The 24,524-nt window shown below is 37.1% G+C and overlaps 1 protein-coding gene across 1 annotated transcript; it reads left to right on the top strand.

Annotated features, from left to right (window-relative positions):
* The first annotated feature begins 20,246 nt into the window (after positions 1 to 20,246).
* LOC116174318 lies at positions 20,247 to 20,918 on the top strand. The gene is made up of 2 exons (XM_031492218.1): positions 20,247 to 20,547; positions 20,596 to 20,918. The coding sequence occupies exons 1-2, from the start codon at positions 20,410 to 20,412 to the stop codon at positions 20,791 to 20,793; spliced, it is 336 nt and encodes a 111-aa protein (XP_031348078.1). The 5' UTR covers positions 20,247 to 20,409; the 3' UTR covers positions 20,794 to 20,918.
* Positions 20,919 to 24,524: the final 3,606 nt, after the last annotated feature.

The raw sequence follows: 24,524 nt of genomic DNA, 5'->3' as shown, positions 1-24,524 counted from the left end.
TTGAGGGCAGCACTACTCAGCTGTGTTCATCACTTTAGGTAGTTTTCTGCAATTTCATTACGCGCCATCTCTATGTTAATCCAGTAACTGCTGCAGTTCTACGTGTACTATACAGATGGCGCTGCAATACAAACAAATTTCTACTACTACAATTTGCGGTAAAATGTTTAGATGGCGTGACCGTTTCAATTCCTGAATCAATTTATATCTTTAAAACAGCTGGCCTATTTTGTTTAGGTCACAGGGACAAAAGAATGTTGTAATTTATATCTGGAGTTGTTACAATGGAATTTTCTCTATTTGATTGCACCAATGTTGCAGATTAATATTATTGACACAATAAATTGCATATGGATATGTTTTATGTCTTATTCCACTGCGATGGTGTTATTCTAATTTGGACGTGTTTTTACTACAGGCTCATTACGGAACGAGATCTTTTAGAAAAATGAAGCAGAATTAGAAATGGCTTTTGAGTGCATTTTTGTAGTTGTACGTGTTTTATTTTGTATACGTTTGGGGACAATGTTACTTCCTTCACGTTCAGTAAGTATTTCACGTTTGTTATAGTTTCAATTTGTGTTCTCCTTTTTAGCGCATTTTTTAAGAATTAAAAAAAATTGCGCTATTTTTGCGTTTTGTCCGTCCGTCCGGATCCACTTCTACCGTATTAAACTACTTGTAGGGGAATGGTCTTAGAGTCCTGGAATTTTTTGCAGTAGGTAGCCTATACCTTGAAGGCGTGCCAGACGGCCATTAAATTTCGCTGTCTAAACCCCCCCCGAATTATTTCCTGAGATGCTGTCTCATCGAAATAAATTGGTACTATAACTTTCCCGTGCGACTCTTTTTCCAGATCAGGGGAGGGGGGGCTAAAATTAATTTTATCTCTCATTGTATTCTGTCCCAACGGGAGGAACAGTTTTCTACAAACTATTGCACTTCTTTTTGGCCTCTTATCAACGTACCGTCGGAGGGGGATTGGGGGGGAGGGAGTGAAACTAGTTTTATCCTTCATTGTACTCTAATGAAAGGTCTCATCGAAAGGAATTAATTTGTACTAACCATAGTCTTATTCCTTATATCTTAAGAATGAATTGTCAAAGGAAAGTACCTACAAAGGGCGATTGGGACGTTTGGAAGAAATATAACCATTGGCCATTTAAATAAAATTTGATACATAGCCAATTGGAATAAAACCAAATTTAACGCCAGTTTCAAAATTTCGTTTCGCGCATGCGCAGTGCCATCTTTCTTATTTACGGAGGAATTTAAATGAAATTTGATACACAGCCACTTGGCAAATGGCAAATGTAGGGCCATTTTTCAAATTTGGTTTTGTGTAGGATGTGCAGTGCCAACTTTCTTATTTATGGAAGAAATTTCGTAGGGGTGTTTAAAAAAATGCGCTTTACCTGCACAAGGGTTGTGCACAATTGGTACTTGTTTATTATTGAGATTATTGATGAGTTGTCGAATTAAGAGAGAACAAAATATATTGTTATTATTATTTAAAAATATATTTCATTTTTTTTTAATTGGCTTTTTTCGCTTTTTTTTAACACCACACAAAACTACAAAACTTTGTCATTTACCCTAATCTACAATCAATAATAAACGAGCTACCCCTGCAATATTCTTGTGATATACTTTGTGTTTGTTTGGGGTCGTCTTTTGTAAAAGACGACAAATTTTCGAATTGAACTTCGAGCTTCTGAGGACCCTGCTTGTGGAATCTAATTTGTTATATAATTTTAGTTTCGAAAAATCAAGGATGCTTTTGAAATTTTCAAAAAACGTTTATTCCATACCAGTAAAGGGCTCTTTGGGGACGAGATACGCACAAATGTTATTAAGAAAAGTCCTAGGCCTACTTTAACTTTTTTGATGTTTTGATTTTTATGTTACTTAAAAACACTTTAATTTTTAATTCAGAGCAAGATATTGAAATCCTCAATTATTAAATAAAATATGGAAGTGTTTCTATCGGCTACGCCAGCGATCGCCAAGCGGTACTGGTGCGCGTAAAAATTTTAGTGGTCCGTGATAGAAATGACGATCACCAATGCTAACTTACATTAAATATAATAGTTAATACGAGACCATAAAGGGATGATTTATTTATTTAAGGTTTATTTTATAGCAGAAGCCCTAGAAATCATTGTAAAACTTCTGAAACTTATGTAGGTATTTAATTTACACTTTCCCATGGGAACAATAAAATATTCTGTTCTGAACTTCATTTTATATCGTGCTCCGCGTGTCATTTTTAGTAAGAATGCCAGATATTATTGGAATGCATAAAAAAATGTACCTTAAGATCTACCGGGTGTGGCATTTAAAAGCTACCAACGTTAGGTCGAATCTCAGAGAAGGTGGTTAACAACAATTTTTGACTACGCCATTTGATTCTATAGGAAAGATGATCTGGGTAGTTTGTACTTTTTTTCTATCTTGCATGTGTAGTAAGATATGATAACGTCCCAAAAAGTTAAACTTTTCATTTTCATCCTGTATCTCGGAAACATACGTAACTACATTGATTCTGTTCGTGGTATTAAAAATTGCACAAAAAAGTGACGATGGGTCTCGAAAATCGCAAGTCTCTATCGTTAGAAACAGCTGATATACCTACACTACACTTTCAAACGAAATAGGGCATACGGTACTTGTATCCATAACGATATTTCAAAATCACTCTTATGAGGTTTCAGAAGTATACTACACAAGCCATCACATACGGGGAATTTTTTCGAAAAATTCCCCTGAAAACTATTATACACCTACTGCGTTTGAAGTAACTGCAGGTTTTTTAGCGCATTTTTGCAAATTATTTGTACAAAAGTAGCTTTTTCATCTCACTTTGGCCAGCTGGCTGGCTGGCTGACAGCAAATGAGAGTCCGTAGGAGAACGATTGTAGGAGTGTACTTGTACCTACCGGGTCATATAATTAACTTTAGGAACGGTGGTGGTAGGTACATGATGTGGGGTCGGCGACATCCCCGACCGTGGTGTATTAACCTGGTGATTTTTCATTTTTTTCCTATCTTTTATCTAGAGTTTTGGTCCGATTCTTTTCAAATTGGTGTTGTCGGAAAGTTTTTGTAAACGCGCACAACTCTTGTTTTTTTTCTCTAGGGGCGAAATTAACCAAGGCACGCGTCTTCGAGGGATAGTCGACTTCGGGCGTGCAAAAGTTTTTTAACGCTCGAATCGCGGTCTCTCTTTCTCGTGTCGCCAATAGAAGCTCGAGATATGAGAAGTGCCCCAAAAATGTAGTTTCTACCATTTTGTGAAATTTAGCGAAATCCACTAAAATGCCGCATATGAGTGTGAGGGCGTCAGAAGTGGGTACCGACAATGGGAATGTGGTAGCCCCCGACAAGATCTTGCTGATGGTGGAGTCAAAAGTGGCTAATAGAATACTGCTCTGCCACACAAAAATGCGCTGCATTTCCTTTGATCTCGCACGAGGACTTTAATCTTTATACAGATAGAGACATTCGAGATGAAACCGGTTTCTTGGCACTAACATTAGTTTATTCACATTGAACACACCTTGTATAACTCATTGCATTTATTTCAGCCCCTTACTATTTGACTGGCTTAAGATTACGACGCCACTAAACTGAACTTTTTTTAATATGGTAAAACACCACGTGATTCTTGCAGTAGGTACAGGGAATATTGCAGAATTTTACACTTCTAACGACAGTAATATTTTGCGCTGGGTGGTGTCTTTCGTGTTGTTTTTTAACTTTCGTAGACTGTGCTAAATCTGAATAATTTCTGTAAAAGACATCAAGACGTTATAGTCTCCGGAAATGGGACGAACTGACCGGAAACCGGAATCGGATTTAATTAGTTGTATAGATTATTAAAAGAGCAAATTTCGGAAGACGACCGTCACAAAAGCTATCAACAATTAGCTTTAGAAAAGCCGACAAAAGGCGGTATCCGATTTCGGCGCAAATGTTACTTTAATTAGTGAGGATGGGGCTGCAATATTTCAAATTTTGCCACGCATGTGGCGAGGGCGCGCAGTAATTGCCCGTTTAAAGTAATTTGAGATGCAAAAGAAGTGGGTAATAATAATCTTATCGGAATCGTTATGATTTTTATTATACGATGGAAAAAATAGAAACACTTACGTATGAGGAAAAATAAGAAGACCGAGATCGGTGCTTATCACAAAGTGTGCAGCTGCGACAGGAAGCCTTAAATGATAAAATATTGATGACCCAAGACCTTATTTGTAATTACAATACAAATTAAAACAATATTCTATTTCTTGGAAGATCTCTAATTGTGAAATGGCATTTGATTGAAATTTTATAGTATCCGGAAACCTATGCTTAAAAAACCACGCGCGCCTTATCAATGTTTGTTAATAATTTAATGGGATTGTAACAATTATTTTTCATTAGATCCTTTTAAGAAATAATTACTTCCGCCTGTTATTTAAAGATGTTCTAAAAAATTGCGATTGGTACAGGAGTGACTAATATCGTAATCATTTGCAAAAGAATTACGTTATTTTTGTTTATATTAACTCTGTGATTCACGACTGTTACAAAAAAACGACAAGGCAGACAAGGCCACTGTCGATTTTCAAAAAATTATTTAGTTTATCTTTATTGGCGAGTATGTAAGGTCCAGGGACTGAATCTGATGAAACGTTTGGGAGAATTCAATCATTGTAGTAATGAAACACTGGAACTTATAGATTGTTGTGATAAGTCACATTAATTGCATGTGGAACAATAAATTGAATTTAATTTTTTTAAGAGTCTGAAGAATGAAACTGAACCCGGTTTGAAATTTAATCCGGGGTTTGTGTGAAAAATTGAATTGTTCATTGCTACATGTTTCGACAGTGCCTCATCATCAGGCGGCTAAAATATTAGATCTTTCGAAAAAATTTTGAATGAAACGAAAAACAAAATTTACATTGTTTTCCAGTTTAACCGCAAGTTTCAATATGCGATCGGATAGATCGTAATATCAGATATAAAATAATTATTATATTTGACAAATTTTTCGTATCTCGTCAAATAAAAAAGATATTGAGATGACCCACTGATCTCGAACGCACTGTATATGATCTAAGACCTTTTCGCACATAGTGACTGTTTTAGTTAGAATTGGCCCTATAGGTATAACTACTGGTGTTCTGAAGGATCTTGGAGCTTAAAATCCGTTAGAGGGGGTTATGCTACGTGCACGTGTGTATTTAGAATACACAACCTACCTTGGCTCTCGAAAAGAATCCTCAACCGGAATTGACACTAAATTTAGGCGTGGAATGCATTTTGGTAGATTATAGTAAGTATGCTAAGAATGGAAATTTAGGAAGTGCTACGAGCACGACAAAGAGATATTGGTAAATTATGCCGGCGATTAATTTCAAATTGAAAGGAGATGCAGTGCTACCAACTTAAGATAATGATAAATTTTCTAGGGGAAAGTTAGGAATACATTTTTTAAATTAAAATTAAGGGCTCGACAACGAAAACAATATAAAACTCGAATTCACTCACTAAGCTTGTGTTAGAATAAGCACCCTTCTGCAATTTACGTTTCAATATGCGAGTACTATTCTAATTCTTAATTTTACGCGTTGGTTTTACACATACTTAAACTTTGTTACTATAGGTGGGCGCAATTGTTTTTTCGCAAGCAAAACACGTTCTCGATTTTTAGAGTGACACACCAACATATACATAAAAGCACCTTGCTATAAATTACAGGCGGTTGACTTAACTGCACTGGTAGCTCGACACGAACTCAGATAACACAATAAAATCCACCCTGCGGTAAATTACCGGTAGTACTCTAGGCATTTCCCTCATGGCTGAACGATAAAATTCGCACAAAATTTAAAAAAAAAACACCTCACGGTGCGATTTACAGGTGACCCACTTAAATTTGACGACAGCTTTGCGCTAATTTCTTAACATAATGTAAAATCCGCACCCAGGTAATTCACGGTGGTTGACTTGCTACTGGCTCATGGCAAACGCCCTGACGGTTATCGATGCGACATCTCTCGTGGTTCAGTGCGGATGCTTCACAAAATATAACGATCTGCGCTAATTTGCAGGTGGTCGACTTCACCGTACTTTTCTATTTTGATTGAAACGCATTCTTGGGTCCGAAATAAGTGGATTACGTTCCGCTCAGATTGAAGAAAGTTCCTTACTGGATTAGACGGCTTCGGCTTTTCTGATGTCAAGGTGCTTCTTTGTTGATAATGGATTAGTTATTTCAGAGATAAAAGTGGATCAACTTACGTATCACGTTTTGCAAGTGTAGAATATTTTCTTTCGTGCGAATGTAATTTTCTATTCTTAGTTTGGGCGTGGCCACTCAATTTTACAATGGAAACCCACTCACTTACCCCAAGCACGAAACATGCCACGTCACGAGTACAAGGTTACGTTCATCCAATGCGAATTAAAAATTGCACACCTGCGCAACGCGTTCTGCCCAAATGTTCCTTTTATGCCTTAAGAATATATGCACTAAACTTGGTTCCAATTGATTCGGGCGTTTACCCTGAAAAAGTACGGACACGCCGACATCATCGAGATTTTATTTGATTTAGATTCCTGGGACTTCATAACGTGTATTTCCGGCAAAAAATGAGGGAGAGGGGGTCGTTTTTTACCTCAATGCAATACCTTTCTTACTAACGTGCGGTTGTTAAAAATGCACTGAAATCAGTCTTAAAAATTCATGACTAATTAGCGCGCTTCAAATGACACTAAACATAATCTAAACAGAGCAGGTTTTCTGCAACCTACCGGTATTTATGGTCACTCAATTGGCCGGGCTGAAATTTACAAATTAGGTTTTCCCATTATTATGCAATTTTCGAGTCTGGACGGTCTTGCTTGCTTTAAATACTCGTTTTCACTTAACATTTGGAAACAAAAATCGACTAATCATTCATTAATGGAACGGGAACCACAAAGTCTTCCAAAGAACGTGATCTTCTGAGGCTGAAAGAATTATTAAAATATCTCTACGGAAAAAAGAAAACATACAATTGGATATGGCGTCTTGGGTTCCTTATCGGCGGCTAAAGCGGCGCTAGAAATTAAAGCAATTGCTTCTACCTTTTATTTCCAACTTCTAGAAAAGAAATACATAGCTACTGTTTCTTGGAGTACCTATACAGGGTGTTACACGACCGTTCGAAAAAAAAATCGGGTTGTAGAGGGCATCAAAACAAGCACTTTTTCCAAATAAACCGAGGGTCCAACGTGTTTCGTTTGGGAGCCACCCCCCAAAGAGTGTTGAAATCTGCATTTCTTCTTTAATTTTTTTCTCAGCAACCATAAGAGTTACAAAGTCGGGTGGCATGTCTTTTTTGGGTATGCTCTTTCCGATTTTGCAATTTTTTTTCAAAATTCCTACCCCTAAAGGGCGCACCCCTAAACTAGGGTGCAAAAAAAAATTCTGATTTCGACGAAATTTGGTATCTGGGGTTTTTTAACATGAAAATCACGAATCTGAAATTAGTTTTTGAAAATTCGGAAAAAAAAGTTCCACTGCAATTCTTGGCGGGACAACGAAAATAGAGATAATTCCACGAAATTTGTTGTGTACATACTAAACGAGTTAAGGAACAAAACTGTCGAACAGTTTTTTAAAATAACTTTTCAAACAAAAGTTATACTCATTTGAATCTGGTCCTTCGGGTCGCGAAGTGTCCCAAGCCTACTAGTAAGCCAGGAGCGTGTTCTTTTGGAAGTTATTTTTCAACCTAAGATTATGAAAATTTTTGATCATAGTGAAAAAGTATCATACGGAAAGTGATTTGACTTTTTCCCCTACCTTATTTAGATAATAAATAATCGATCAGCGCTTTAAGATACCTTGGTAAGTGTTTTAATCGATACATCGAATTTTTTAATCATTTAATGACCGAATTAATTCCAAATAACAAAATATCGACTCAAACCGTTAATCTTTTGTTTTTGCGACATTGTCAACCACCACATGCGAAATTATGGCTTACTAGTAGGCTTGGGACACTTCGCGACCCGAAGGACCAACATTCAAATGAGTATAACTTTTGTTTGAAAAGTTATTTTAAAAACCTGTTCGACAGTTTTGTTCCTTAACTCGTTTAGTATGTACACAACAAATTTCGTGGAATTATCTCTATTTTCGTTGTCCCGCCAAGAATTGCAGTGGAACTTTTTTTTTTCGAATTTTCAAAAACTAATTTCAGATTCGTGATTTTCATGTTAAAAAACCCCCAGATACCAAATTTCGTCGAAATCAGAATTTTTTTTGCACCCTAGTTTAGGGGTGCGCCCTTTAGGGGTAGGAATTTTGAAAAAAAAATTGCAAAATCGGAAAGAGCATACCCAAAAACCTATTCAAAGACATGCCACCCGACTTTGTAACTCTTATGGTTGCTGAGAAAAAAATTAAAGAAGAAATGCAGATTTCAACACTCTTTGGGGGGTGGCCCCCAAACGAAACACGTTGGACCCTCGGTTTATTTGGAAAAAGTGCTTGTTTTGATGCCCTCTACAACCCGATTTTTTTTTTCGAACGGTCGTGTAACACCCTGTATAAATTGAATTGTAACTGCAAAGTCGTCGCCTATTGATTTTGCAGACGCGGGTTCGAACCCCAGGGCGCGCTTTTTTTAAATCATAAATCGCTGCAAAATGGACGGAGCGAAGGATTGTGAGAGAGAAAAAAGTAGTCGCTTCTGTAGCCACTTGACAAATTCCACTGTCGCCTTCCAGCTTCCATCAGTCCGCCATTGGAAAATCAGTAGACTAAAGTAAGTATTGCGTCAACAACTATCCAAAGAGAAAAATATATTTTGAAATATCATGGAGTAGAAGAGTTATTTAATTAGTCTTTTAGTCATCATGTAGTAGTAAGTAGTAAAATTGAATATCAAGATGTTTGGATGGTAGGACTCTTCCAAAAATGCTAGTTAAGCATAAGATAACTAGAAATTGCAACAAATACTTTTCTATTGCCTCAGTCATGTTGCACAAACATGTCGCTCGATCGACCTTTTCACTTATTGACGTAATTTGACCGCCGAAACGAAAGAGTCCTAGTTTTGACGAGGACAATGATCTGATAACAGTTGCCGGTTCGTCAAAAATGTCCGCTTTCGAAATTGACCCCCGCGTTCCGTGCCGACTTTGAACGTTTGCGGTTTTCGGGCGTAAAAGTCACTGCGGTTTTTTGGTAAAACCGCCGAAAAGTTATCTTGGTCGCACGCGTTGGGACATTTTCGCAAAACGTGATTAATGTAAATAAAATCGTCTAAAAATAACTCGTATGACTCCAATTTGCGATATCTACCATACATTTTAAAATTTTGTTATTAATGATAAGACACACGCTTCATTCATTCATAAACTGGTCTCATTCATGTTTAGATTGGTAAGGTTTGCAGTTGTTTCGATTTCAGCGTAAAAGTTAGGTAAGTGAAACTGTGTCAATACGAAACTAAAATCGACGAGAGGACCTCCAAGTGCTTTTTCACCAAGAAGAATTTTATCGAGTCATCCCAACGTCAGCGAGACGAAACTGGTTTTCACAGTGATTTGACAGATGTATTTAAAATTCTGAGATCATTGTGAAAGCTGATTTTGTTCATTAATCACCACATCGTCGATATTGGCCGCAATTCGGATCGGGTCGTCTGCATTTTTGCTGCTCTAATTTTATTATTATTCTCTCGCATTGTCTGTTTTAAGTGTACCTACTTTTAAGTTGTATTATGTAAAGAATTTTAAATGGCGTACTTCATCTTAACACTGATGAATTGATTGTGATTGACGTCCATTGTACCGTCACTCTTATGTTGACGCCCACATCTTTTGCGCTTTTGTTATACAAATATTTTCAGGAAATTAATTTTTGTAACTTACGGTTAGATTAAGCTATTCAATTGTACCTTTTTTTCTATGCAGGTATGTTGTACTTATCTATATTTAAGAATTGCCATTTGATTACTGTAAGTATGGAAGAACTATATTCAAAAATGGAAGAAGGTTGGGAGAAATGCATGGTACGAAATTGGAAAAATGAGCTGACAGCAATAACGGGCGATCAAAAATGAGTTGCTGTCGAGTCGCCTTTGGAAGTTCAAGTTAAATATGATTCACCATGTAAACAAAAATTCCAAAGGTGACTCGACAGCAACTCATTTTTGGTCGCATAGTATTAGGTTAGAGGTTGGTGGTTACACAATCACCAAAACATAGTAATGCCATCATTTTGTACAAATTTTACCAACTTTTGTGTCCAATCTGTGACAAAGACGCCAATAATTTTCAAAGATTGGAAAAGATCTGCGTATAATTTAGATCTTAGAATTTTGTTCTTTTTTCACAGTGACGAAAATTTTTCATTACCAAAGTGATTGATTAAAGTTACATTTATTTTCTGTGCATCCAGTGGAATATTGTTCTAATTCTTTATTATGAGATCTGCTATTGTCATTTAATTAAATATAAAGCTTTTTTTCGTAAGATTACAATGATTAAATCAGGAAAACAATTCAGCATCGGGTTATGGAGATATTCACGAGGGAAAACAGCTTTGAATATTTGTGTGCATGTACTTAATTTTTTTTTTAATAATTCGCTTGAATTTTATTTCACTTTTGTTTGCTTATTTGAATGAAGTCCAGTTTCGATTTTTTTGCTAATTTTCCCAATGGTTCTCTAAATTATTACTTTTTTATACATTTAAATTGAAAATTAAACAACTTCTATTACGTAATGCTTTTTATTCACATGACGAGTTTGTTAGTTATTGTAAGTCTTCTACGTCTATATAGGCTGATTCAAATTCGAGGGCCACCATGAGGATCTCGGAAACTGTAAGAGATAGGTAGGTAGTTTAAATTTGGCAAAGATGCGTATTTTGATGCTCGACAAAATGCAATTTTGAAACTTAAAAAATTCCGACTACTTTCGGAGATATCGGGAAAAAACCAAAATTTTGCAAAATCGTTTTTATTTTTTACTGAAGTTATTTAAATAGATATTTAAAAATAAATAACACATTCTTATGACCATTTTTTTCCCTCAACAAGATGCTAGTTTTAAATTTTAAATCCGACGTTCCGTCTCCGTTTGACCATCATCAACTTTCTTTTTTCTTATGGAAGTAATTTGTACTTTTTGTGTCTTTTGATAGAGAATTTTTTTCTGATTTCGAAAATGTGAGCATCACAATTTTTTTATGTTAAAATACCTTGTTTTTTGTACGTACGTAGTTTCTTGCGTTTGTACAAATTAATAGCGCTATTTCGTATTAAAAAGATAATGTTTACATTTTTGAAATCAGAAAAAAATTCTTTATCAAGTGACACAAAAAGTAAAAATTATTTTCATAAGAAAAAACAAAGTTGATGATTGTTGACTGGAGACGAAACGTCAAACTTAAAATTTAAAAGAAGCATCTTGTAGAGGGACAAAAGTGGCCATAATAATGTATCATTTTTTCGAAATATCTTTTTAAATAATTTCAGTAAAAAAATAAAAACGATTTTTTCCGGATATCTCCGAAAGTAGTCGGAATCTCTCTCGGGTCATAACTTCGTTACGATAAAAGATAACGAAAAAAGTTGTACACAATTACCATCGTCATGTTTCTAAAATATTTTTGATCACCAGGGACATGCTATTTTCCAGTGGCATAGGCTCGACGGATTCGGTTAAAATTTTGGACATGTAGGTATATTAGGCACACGGAAACGAAAAATAACGGGCAACGCCATCGACCTTATTTTTCTGTGTACAACCTACAAAAATTGTGCCAGATGTGATCACAAAAAAAAGTTAAAAAACTAAAATATTTTTTCGCCAAAACTAAATTAATTTTAATTACAAATAATTATTTATTAAAATTTATGAAAATAAAATCTAAAATCAATTTTCAAGCATTGTATAACGGTTGGCTGAGTTGGCGCTAAGTTTCCTCTAACCCGCTGCATAAACGCCCAACTAGCTCAGGGTTGGAAAACAAAATATGAGCTTGAGATCTTCTATAACAGCTGTCGGTAGTTCGTTCTGGGCATGTTCTAAGTTAACTCTCCCCCGTATGAAATTTAGAAAATACGAGGGTAGTAATAACAATTTAGGTACCACAAGAAATATTGGTTTATTTTTAAAGATCAATATCAAAATAGAATTGTCTCCACAATTTGATAGCGTATCACACAAAATACAAAATACCCGCCCAAATATACTCAACATTCTGACTTGGGTTACTCACAAAAATCTTAGTGACTTTACTATATAATTGAAATTCCTCAGTTTTAATAAACCCCCAATCAAGAATGATCGATTGACAAACTAATTACTGAATCATAACATAACTTTCCACAAATAAATTGATATTCCAGACAATAATTCTCACGTATGGTACAAGTAAAACATATAAGGAAACTCTTAACCTCGAATAAAATGAGATCTCGACGCCAAGAAGTGAGCTCAGTTCTCGCATCCACCTGAAAACAATCAAAAGAAATCCCAAGCCGCAGAGCTCTGTATATAATTAGTTGATTAATGCCTGAAGGGTCTCGCTCTGCTCGCAATCTGCTTCTATACTCGGTACGGTACATGATTGACCAGCCGCCTTAGAAGGAAATGGCGGTCTACAATAATATTCGCGTTTCAAACTCGAGCATAACCTAACCTAAAAAGCAAAGATACGAAGTAGGTACTAATGTTAACAAATTACTTGAATGTAATGACATAACCCTGAAGGGGTAAAATAGTTATTAACTAGGGGTAATACACTACGGAAATTATCTCTTTGTTGAGGATCAATCCTTGAGAGAGGGATAATAAATAAACTCGAACTAAAACTTTAACCAAAATTAAAACCCTATAAGAAATCCAAGGTAACCGCTCCTTCGTCGATGTCATAAAACTTACATATTTCTTAAATAAGAGGGCTAATTTTAGATGAAGCAACAATTGTCGATGGAAAATTGTAGTCCTCAAATATCAGTGGAACCGGGAACCCTTGGTGGAACCTAAAGAAACGTACACTTCAATTACGCGAAATGCAAATGACTGTACTTACGATGAGAAAGAAAAAACGCAATTAAAATCCTCACTATAGGAGTTATAGGTGAATCCGTCGTAATTACTGCGGAATCTCTCAATTAAGAATCCAATCCCCAGACATTAATACATATTGATAATGGCAATTAATGTTCCATGCGTACTAACTAACGCTTTCAGCTGTTTTAGAAAAACGAAGTGTGACTGGATACGGTTCACGAAAAAAAAGGAAGATGAAAGTGAAGTGAATGAAAATTGCTTTGATAAAATTTCAAAAATTTTTAGTTTTTTCTGAATATCCTGTAGTTTTTGACTTATTTTGCTCAAACTTATAATATACGCTAGCATTGAGCATGCTAATGGTAGTGAGAATCCACAGGGAGTTGTTTTTAGGGGTCACGTACCATTATCTACTCCTGAACTTCTTTTCGGTGCGCTACTGGTAGATTGTAAAATGAGAATTTGATTTTCTAATTTGTTTGGAAACATTTTGGTCTCTTGTAAGTTTTTCGTATTTGCGACCGTTATAGAGAAAAAACAATCTATTTTCGGTAGTTAGATAAACGAAAGTAAATGCCCTGGCTTTATTTGGATAATCTCTTGTTTTTATTAATTTTGACATTTGAAATTGTATCTGGTGTTTGCATAAGTTAAAGGTTCTAATTGTAAAGTGCAGGGTAAAATTTTAGCACCCTGTAGATCAGTAATGAAGCGTTTGCGGACGTATGTTTATATGAACGTTTAGTCATAAAATATTTACCTATATAAATATTTAGGAACACCGTGGAGATTGGGTGTTTATTCTTGAACTAGATTGTTTCTTTGTCTTCTGCTTTGCAGTATAGGACTCTTCCTGATGCCTCAACTTGGTACTGAAATCGCTGCTCCATCTACAGTACCCACAGCACGAACGATTTTTCTCGTACCCCTAATCCTCATGCTGATGGCACGGATCAAACTGAACTGAATCCGGACCTTTATCGAACACTAGACTGAAAAGTATGATCTGTCCCATTTTTCTGCCATTGTAGAGGCTAGCCTTTTAAAAAATTCAATGTACATGGCATTCACATGGTGGGTTGTTGCAGAAGCAAAAAAAAGTTGGTACCTGCAAAATCCAGTAAAGCCTATTATCAAGAATATGAAAAATTGGCGGGGATGAATAGGAAGGAAGCAATCTTAAACGCATCGATATACTGGCGTTTATGAAGAAAATGACAAAGCTATTCAAATCTTCTATCCACTCATGCATCCATTCAAAACTTCAAACAATGCTGCGATTAAGAAATGTAACAGATTTGGCAGCCTAAATTACACGCGTTTGTGAAAGCTTAATTCAAAGGATAGGACATGGCAAATTTAGATCCCCTTATTTTATTTCCTCTAATTGGACAATGTCTAGTGTCTCGCATATCTATGCAGAAAAGTGTATACTTCACAAATTCACTCACACTAATCTCCATTTAATGTTGAACGACACTATTGATGTGGTCGGCGATCGCGTAATCTAACCAATTGCCATGGTTCTAAAAGCGACCAGGAAATTTGTAACATGATTTTTACATAAGGATTACCATTAGCTTACATTCCACCAACCACTCAAGACTTTCGACTTATTTCACATTAATTAATTGAACTTAAGTTGGCACTCTTCATTAAATGAATACCTGCAGTAAAACGTTACACCACAGTCAACTGTCTAATACCAAATAAACCTTGTGTCAGACTGATTTATTTTTCGATTAATAATTTGCAAATTACATTGATGCGTCCATCAACACCGGGAACGAAGCGTTGTCATAGTGACGAGTAGGTATATGTCTCGAAGTTTACTACTAAAACGGATAGCTCATTAAATAAACTTAAAATAGGCGCATGGACAGATTTCACTCTTAAAAAGTCTCGAGCAATACTTCAACTGGACGCCGAAAGTTTTGCAAGTACTTTACTCAGATCGATAGGTAATGTGTGAATATTTTATTTTCATCTCCTTACTGTCTTCGGTATGTGTGTGGTATCATTTTCTTTTATTGTAAAGAATTGCAAGTCACCCATACTTGTGGAATGTTGTAAGATAGTTTAATCAATTAGGCTTGCTTTTTATGATTCGTAATCCTCGTACCTTTCATTAATTCTCAATTACCAAATTCTTATTATAAACGTGATTGACGTACGCAATTGGTGGAAATTCAAGCGTTTTATTAGTTCAGCGAAAATTATTGGTAAGGCATATTTTTCACACATTTTGTGGTGCATCGGAGAGCACGAATAGAATAGAATTATGGGAATTTAACATTCTATTGTGAATGGTCGACTATATTTACTGTATTTTGCTCAAATAAGTTAGTAAATGCACCGCTGGAGGTGAAAGGAAGTCTGAAAGGCGTAAAGCAATCTATCGTGTAATTAACTTTATTTAACATACGCAGAAATTAGAAACCTTGTTGAACTATTGAAAATGTACAGGGTGAGTCTTGAGTCAACGATTGCGCGGAGTAACTTAATGCCTTGAAGATAAGATTTTTCGATAGAGTGCTTTTGTATTATGATATGGTTGAATATTCTCCACATTTTAAAAATATTTGGAATTATACAGGGTGCGCGCACAAAGTAGGGCTCCAAAATGGTACATTTTTTTAAATAGAACTCCCCGTGTTTTAATGCATTTTTGAATTCTACGTGTAATTGTACGTCTTTTTTATTATATGGTTAATATCCGAAAAGCTAGTAGTTTTAGAGATAATTCGATTTTTAAGAAAAATTGGGCATTTGCAAGCGTCAGTATACATATATTGTCAAAATTATTACTTAAATTTTGTTTCCAGGTTTTATATCTTTTATCCTGGGTTAAGTAAAAGTCAAATAAATACATCTACTATGAAACATTAAAAATATAGCTTACAGGGTGTTTTTTTTGTAGGTCCAAAGTAAAAATCTCACTTTTTTTAAGTGGAACACACTGTATATTTTTCTGTCATCATTTAGCTCCTTCAACTTTTGATAATAATGTCCTATACCACTATTAAAATTAATTGGAACAAAGTGAGCTATTTTAACAGCAATACAATAAACAAATGTTTTACACTACCTTCTAAAAACTTTTCCTCCTAGAGTCGCATCAATGTCTGGATTCTGGAACCCCTTAGGTTCGTGATAGATTTTCCTTACGTTTCGCTCAGATTCGAAGAGATCTCCTTATCAAAGTAAAACAGATTCAGCTCGGGTGCTTGTTGCCTGAAACGGGATTAAAACACACACTTTGGTTCCTTGGATTTTTTACTCATACATTACTTTTCACTCAAATCCCATACGTACATAAAATTCGAAAAAATTTAACATGCAAAGCGACCTCCCGTTACGCGGTCCTTGAATTTCTTTTCACGGTATCGCAAATGTATATTCCAAATATTTATTAACAGGAGACAAATTTGAGAGCATAGGCCCACAGACGAACCGCACTGTGTGTTGCTTCTAATTCAATTTACTTATCTACTATCATTAGCAATCATTACATTACCGCTCAATGAGTCAATGAGGATGACCTACCTACGCCGCTGTTGGAGAATCCCTGAGGGTACAGACAGACAGGCCGATCATATCATCGAGATTTTGTTTGATTCGGATTCGGAAAAGTGGGGGCAATTTTTTACCCCAATGTAATATCTTCTTTACTAAACGTGCGGATGGTAAACAGGCACAAAATAGGTACAGGATAAATGTTAAAAAGAGGCATTCAATTTCTATTTTTGAGCAGGGTAGGAGCAAAACACTTGTATTGTAAATCCTCACTTGTGAAAGGCGTACTGTTTAATAATTGGATCAAGACAAGTATGCGCTGTTCTCCAATAGCGGCAAAATAGTACATTATATATCAAGGTAGAGAAGTACAGTATTATTGCCTGAGCACCAAGATTACATCTCGAGGCGCTTGCGCCGAGGGGTGTAAGGTGCGAAGGTAATAATAGACTTCTCTACCGTGGTATATATACTATTTTTTTCACTACTAGCACTTGAAATCCTCGAAATTAACATATTATATTGATAAGAAAATGAACGGTTGGACAGAATTTTTTGTTTATTAATTTAACATGTCAATCAAGTACGTAGAAGTACAAGTCAAACAGGCCGTATTTTGTTCTGTCATTGAGATATTTTCAAAGAGTAATTTCGTTCGAATTTTTTCAAAATGTGATAATTTTAGGTATGTAATTTCTCTGGAAATGGCGGATGGTGGCAATTATTCATTTTAGAGAACTTGTCCAAACGTTTATTGAGCGAAATTTCGGGTTGTGTTTTCTAAAGGTGACAGCGTGACAATTCTCATTATTGACTACTATAGTTAATAATGTCCACATTATTAACCACTTTGAACAATTGCCGAGAAAGCCTACTTTACAAGTGGAAAAAAGGTTAATAATCATGTCACCAGACGCTAGTAGTGAAAAAACGAACTTTAAAAGTGACCCCAACCATCCCTCCCTACACTCCGTTTTTGAGATATTCATCTTTAAAATTTTGACCCTGTTGAAAGTTTCCTTTGTAAATACCCTCTTTCGACACTTGGTTACAGTTCTCGAGATATGAGGATGTATAAGCGATCTCTCTTGTAGAAGTTATATCTTTCTCTGAGATTTGTCATTAGAGTACCGTGAAGGATAGAACCGTGCCCTCCCCCGCGTATTATATACAGAAGTCATTAACAAGTTTAAGTAGTTTAATGGGCTAGGGATCCCCATTAAATTCGACCAGGCTTTTTGGAATCAATTTAACAATACCCAATTAGTAGTAATGAGGCTTTAAGATAAAAAGCTGACGGGTGGGCGGATATTACGATCCCATGAAGTGGGCTCACTCTAAACCTTTCACTGATTGCAAATTTCCTGCTCGCTCCTCGCTGCTAATAGTATAAGTTTATCCACTCTTATTAATGCAGCTGTTTTCCCTTCATCCCGTACAATTCACTGCTGCCACAAATCAAAATCCCCATGGTTATAAAAGAAGCTGGAGTACCTGTAAGTACAATATTCAAAATTATACACGGAGATTTGGGAATGCGCGAGAGTAGTTAGCCTCCTGCCAACAAAAAAAAGAAAAAAAAACCAGTCTTTGCTTCTAAGGTCGACTAGGCAGCACACCCATGGCCCATGGTTCCTCTTAATACAGGATAGGACCCTGCTTAGTCTAAGTTGTTTCATCCTCCTCGACTCCAGATAACTGTCTGTCTGTCTCTGATCAAGGCGTCACAGTGACAGACCAACATGCTCGGTAGTTTCAACTGCCTCGCCACAGAACTTGCACATGGGTTCTCCTACAAGCTCATTGTCGTGGAGGTGATATTTGACCATGCATTGCCTCGTGAGGAGGCTTTGGACTGGGAGTCCAGTTGTTCGTTGTCACTGAGCCCGGACTTAACTAGTCACCCAGACCAATTCCTTGGGCAGGCTTGGGCTCGACGAAAACCTGCCAACGAACTCGTCCGCCCTTTCGTTGTACCCCATTCCAGAGTCCCCTAGCACCTAGAGTAAGCTTACTCTATTAGACTCGCATGAAATTAAGCGCTGTAGTCGCTCGGAACCTGCTGGGTGACACGGGCCCTCAGTGCCACCAATATCCATGTCCAAACCAGGGAGCCTTGCTACCGCAGTTGAACTGCAACTTCACTGCGCCACACGGGCACATAGGGATGCAGTGGCCTTTTGCCTTATCCTCTCAATGTGCACTTTCCAGGTCAGACGGGCGTCTTTGATGATTCCTAAATAGTTCACTGACCTGGTCCGGCCCTGTTGACGTTCTCGTAGAGTGAGCTCAGTCCGCTCTCCTTCGATTCATGAATGGAACAACCTCGGTCTTTTCCGTGTTAACCGAAAGAGCATGGTTACTGCACCTGTTTAAGAGCTCTATGCATAAGCTCTAGGAAACTTTCTAGTTATGACGATCGTATCTCTGTGTACACGCTCATTCCTTGTTGAAGAGGCGGAGGAGCCCGTTAAGCGCCAGGCACTACAGCAGACAATACTCCACCCTGCGGTGACCGAGAAGCTCATCTTCGTCGTTACAATTGAGGATATAATGACCCTACTTCCGAGAATGACGCGGATCCATCTCATGTTTGATCCAGACATGTATCTACAACGCCTCGGTGTCCACACTTTCAAAAGGATCTTACGAAATGTTAGGAATTTCGGGAGACTCTCCATGGCTTTCGCTTGGAAAATTAATGGCGACGATCTTTTGGAATTATGAGTTTTGTCTTGGTACTGGTGAGGTTTATGGAAACACGGTTGAACGCTTGAAGAAAGCAAGACGACCGAACGCATAGCGAATAAAAATTGTGCTGTTGCTCGGCCATTTCAGGGCCCACAAGACTCGTCATTTCAACCTATCATCGCCAACAGTGTGTCGTGTCCTTCATCACAAAATCACCGTATCCACCCTACAGCCCAGATTTAGTATCATGCAACTTCTTTTTGTTCAAACACCTAAAAAAAACAGAGGCCACAAATTTGCCTTAGATGATGATCTGAAAGGCGCAGTAGCGTCGTTTTTTGAAGCTCAAACAAATGGAATACAGTTTTTGTGAATGTATCTGGGAGTGACCTAGCGCTTTCCCTTTGTAAGTAACACTTCCGACATTCATGTTATCGAGATATACCTACGTATTTGAAGTTCTGACCTCACTCACTAACAGAAAAGTCGAGTCGTAAACTATCATTATCCCTTTGCGAGTACTCACTCCGGTCGCGAGATATTCACATTTTTGAAGTTTTAATTAACCATCACAGAAAGGGATTTTCTTTCTTTCGAAAAATAAATGCGTTTGTTATAACAATCGAGACGGATAGCCTCCCTCGTTCTGTAGCGACCACCTAGTTCCTATTGGGTTGCCTTGGAATTACATCACAACTCCTTTAAATTCATTGTGAGAAAATTCTGAAACTTTTGAAAATGTGTTAGTGCATTTGAGTGAATCTTTGAATTTCTATGAAAAATTCTTGGATTTGCCGGGTTCACATTTTTTGATAAAAATGAATACAAACAATTATAGAAGCGACCTAAACTCTGCGAATACTAAAAAAGTGAATTCAAATGTTCAAATCACAGAGAAGGGCAGTCATTGCAGCTTTCAACAGGCAATATCCCATATTTGGAGAAATGAAACCAGAAATTCTCGTGTAAATTCCATGTTATCAATTTATCATAAACTAATGTGCTGCACAAAATCTATTGTGATAAACACACTAAACTGTCGGCAAACGTTGTATTGTGAATTTAAACGTCTGAGTGTTAACCTGTTATTTCTGTTAAGGTACGTTTGCAAAGTTTAATCAAGGAAATATGCCTGTTGCCGCTTGTCCCTGCAATCCAAAGAAGGTAGCGGCGAAAATACCACCCAAGCGAAACAAAAAACCGACGAAGCCCACCCAAAAACCTCTCAAGCGAGAAGAAAAACCGAAAAGAAAACCGCCTAAAAAGGTAAGGTCTGTAAACTGTCAATTTTAATTGCATAAAGCTGCGTTTCAGAAGGCACCCGCAAAGAAATTGGCTGCAAGAGCCAAGCAACAACGGAGTTGTTCCTCTTGCAGCTGCTCTGAGTGCTGTATGGATTCTGGAAGTTGCAGTTGTAGCTCCTGCGCAGCGGACGATTCCACTTGCAGTTGCAGTAGCTGTGAAGCCCAAAAATGCAGCCTTAAAAACAAGAGCGCAGGATGCCCTTGTTAAGAAGAGGCGCGTAATTTTTAAACGATTGACTTTGTTATCTTTTTGTAAACTTTTGATTATTTTATATGTGTAATAATGAGATATTTTATGATTAAATAAAGAGAATGTGTAATTTTGTAAAGTAAGCCATTGAAATTTTAACAAGCTGGTTTTATCATTTGGATTGGTGGATGAGATTCAGTAGAGACCCAAAATTCTACCCATTAGGACTGGGTGTGATGACTGAGTTTCCAGGATCTGCCTGATCCCTCACTAGACCCGCAAAATAAACCAACACAATGGAAGAGGATCCCACATTTATTGTTTGTAACCTATTCACCCTAAATTCAAAAGGGTTGGATAAATCAAGTTTCGAGCATCAAGAAGATTTTCACACTGAGGGATAGACTGACGAACGGGCCGTAGGACGATTATCATCCAGTATTCCTTATTCTTTTTGTGCTTGATGTGTATTTGGCAGTTGCATAGATACCTATGTTACAGAATTACACAAATTTGGTTGTTGGGTGGAAGCACAGATAAAATACCCAAAATTTTATCTGTGGTGGAAGTAACCACAGGGACAGGAACAATCCACTACTCCTGACATTAACATGTTGTTTAGGTGTGAAACAGAGAAAGTGTATTCAATTCAGCCACTCTTATTTTATTGTTATTATTATTATCCCTCTCTTTTTCTGGGCCCTCAACAAGCTTGCGCTCAATTACAGAGTGACCGGCATAATGATTTTTAGAAGTGCCTCTGCAGAAGGTCTTAAGTTGTTCTATACTACTCCGGAATTTACCTTCCGAATTTGGAAAACCTAATTCGTAGTAGCAGGCAAATGCTTGAAACTAGTCTAAGCGAGGGTCTAAGGCAATTCCCATCTGCCGCAATTGAAAAATTCACCTCAACCCAGGTTCGAACAGCCGACCTCCGGATTTATAGTCCAACGCTCTACCACTGAACCATAAAGCCGTAACGTAACTCTTCCAAATCTCTACTGGAGTTGTTTTCATATATGCCTTTGTTTCTAAGATACCCCGATAAATCTTTTCCACCAAAATGGATTTACAAAAGGCTTTTTTGATATTTAAAGTCTATAAGGTTCTTGATACGTCTAATAATCTCAAAGTATTTACTTTTAAGGTACCTACTTTAAAAGTTGCCATTTCTCCAATAGCCTCCAAAAGTTTTCCAGAAGCTTTTAATTGCTATTTGCGACCGGGAATATTTAATTGAACGATATTTATGGTTTCAAGCCGTCCCTCTATTTTCCTTATCGGCGGCGCTCCGTTTCTTTTCCTGTGAAGAGTATTCGTTGAACATTAAGCCGGTCGCTTCTTCTTTTAAGGTTTAAAATGTGTGAATTTATTTTATTATACATAAGAGAAATAAAAGTTTGAGGGGAAGATCATCGAGGAGATTCTTGAGGTCACCGAAGCACGTGCAGAATTTCTACCACGATTGACTATTTGTATGGAAAAGTAAACTGGGAGCCCGCAGGAAGGCAGTAGTAAGGTCATAGATACTACCGCAATACCTTGGATGACGTTGAACTCTGTAAAATCCAAAACCGCTGGATTATGATCTAGTAAGGGTAGACGAAACTCACTGACTATCCCCTTACCTCGACATTCCTTTAATTTCAAAAAGTATTTATGATTAGGTGTACCTATATCATGCAAGAGAGAAGCAACCCCACGTACCTACTGCTTTCAAGAATTTTTAAAGATTGTCGAATCTACCTTCCAGTTGAATCTTGTAATGAGTGGTAGCAGAACTTGGTCTGTGAAAGTGGACAAAAGAGTTTTGTCTGAAAGGACCTTTATGTGATTTCTTAAGTCCTTAATAGTCTTAGGTGTCTTGACAAGTCTTTTAGATCGTTACAGCAAACAGTCTTCAATCACCTCAAAAGTTTTTCATAAGGGTATATAAGGTACTGTGAATACTTCCTCTTTTTATGAGTGTTTTGAAAGCCTAACCTGTATGACCCAAGGAGTACAAACGTTTAAAAACTTTTAAGGGCCGATCCTTTGAAGGCAAAAGTGTTCAACCGTCACCAAGAGACCTTTACGACCGTTAACTGTTTTTTGTAGTGTTTGAAGAGCTTTTAAGATCGTTATGGAACTTAGAGCCTGTAAGAGCTTTTAATAGTATTTAAGAGCTCAACTTCTATGAGAGTTGCGATTTTAAGGGTCCATATATGGATCACCTCAATGATTCTCCACGGCCATTGAGCCTTCCCAGTTGTTTTAGAACCACTAAAGTCTTTATTGGTCAATGGTCTTTCGGTGTTTAACAAGTTTTGAGTCTTTAAAAGCCCTTGTAGTTTTTCTGAGACTGTCAGGGAAAACTACTAGGTTTTGAAGAGTCTCTCCGGAGTCTTTTTTCAAGATACATTCAGAATATTTAAGGGCGTTTAGGAGTTTTTAGGACATTGAGATCCATTCGCATGTCAGTTAACGGCAGAGATGGATAGTATAGGTCTAATACTGAAAACCGTTTCCCTAATCCATGATCTATTTATAAAGGCGATGAAAGGAACAAAAGGCTTCAACAAGCTGTAACATGCCAACACGTAAAGAAATTGAGTATCAGAAAAGGACCACCAGAAACATTCTTTTCCAAATAAAACAATATGGTACCAAAGACCTGTAGGTGATGTAGATAGTTTCATCCTTTTATGTGATGTGGTTACTTAAAAAATAATAACAAAAGAAACGACATTTTGGCGCTTGCCGAAAGATTTTGGACCATCGGTTAATTTGGAGAAAATGTTTCTTGTGGTTTCCTATACATAAGCTTATATGTTACACTCTGTATAAATATTCCCAGCACCAAATAGTAACAAACTCATATTTTGAAAATAAAGTACCTACCTACCCTTCTTGATACTTGAAACTGAAAATGATATTCAGTTCGGCTGAGTTGGTTTGTTTAAAATTAAATGTAAGGAAAGCATTTGGGATGGGTCCGGAGAGAAGATCTCCGCGGTACCTACTCGAGCTCGGCCCTGTTTTCCTGTTGGCGATCCCCATCTTGAATATTTCCCATACAAGCAATACTGAATGTTTGCTCCAGAAGAAAATCTAAATCCCACCAAAAAGTATAAAATGCCTTTAACATCTTATGACAACGTACGTGGGTACGGTTTCAAACCCTGCTACCTTATCTGCTATGCTCCAAAGAAGAAAAGTTATAAAAAAGGAGAGGGTCACATTTTTAACAAAATCCTATTTATTATTATCCCTCTCTTGTTCTGGGCCCTCAACAGGCTTGCGCCCAATTACAGAGTGACCCCGCATAAGGCTTTTTTAGAGGTGCCTCTGCAGAAGGTCTTAAGTTGTTCTATACTACTCCGGTACGGTATTTACCTTACGAATTAGGAAAACCCAATTCGGAGTAGCCGGCAGAATGCTCGAAACTGGTCTAAGGTAATTTCCATCTCTGCCACAGATGAAAATTTCACCTCAACCCAGGTTCGAACACCCGACCTCCGGATTTATAGCTCAACGCTCTACCATTGAGCCATAATGATTTCCCAGCTCCTCAAGAAACAGAATAATGGGGAACCCGGAACTCTATCACCTCGTCAACAAATTGGAGTAGGGCGCCTCGATTGAATACCAAATTAGATTGCACGTCAAAACTTCTGACACGACCGACGGTAATAAGACGTTCGAAGGGTTACAGAACGAGCTTCACTTCCTCTTCTACGATGTAGTCGGTCCTCGCTACCTCGTGCCCG

This window comes from Photinus pyralis, unplaced genomic scaffold (genome assembly GCF_008802855.1).
Source record: "Photinus pyralis isolate 1611_PpyrPB1 unplaced genomic scaffold, Ppyr1.3 Ppyr1.4_LG6, whole genome shotgun sequence".
Classification (NCBI taxonomy): Eukaryota; Metazoa; Arthropoda; class Insecta; order Coleoptera; family Lampyridae; genus Photinus; species Photinus pyralis.
Note: the sequence above shows the minus strand (reverse complement) of the source record. Positions and strands in the feature narration are given on the sequence as shown.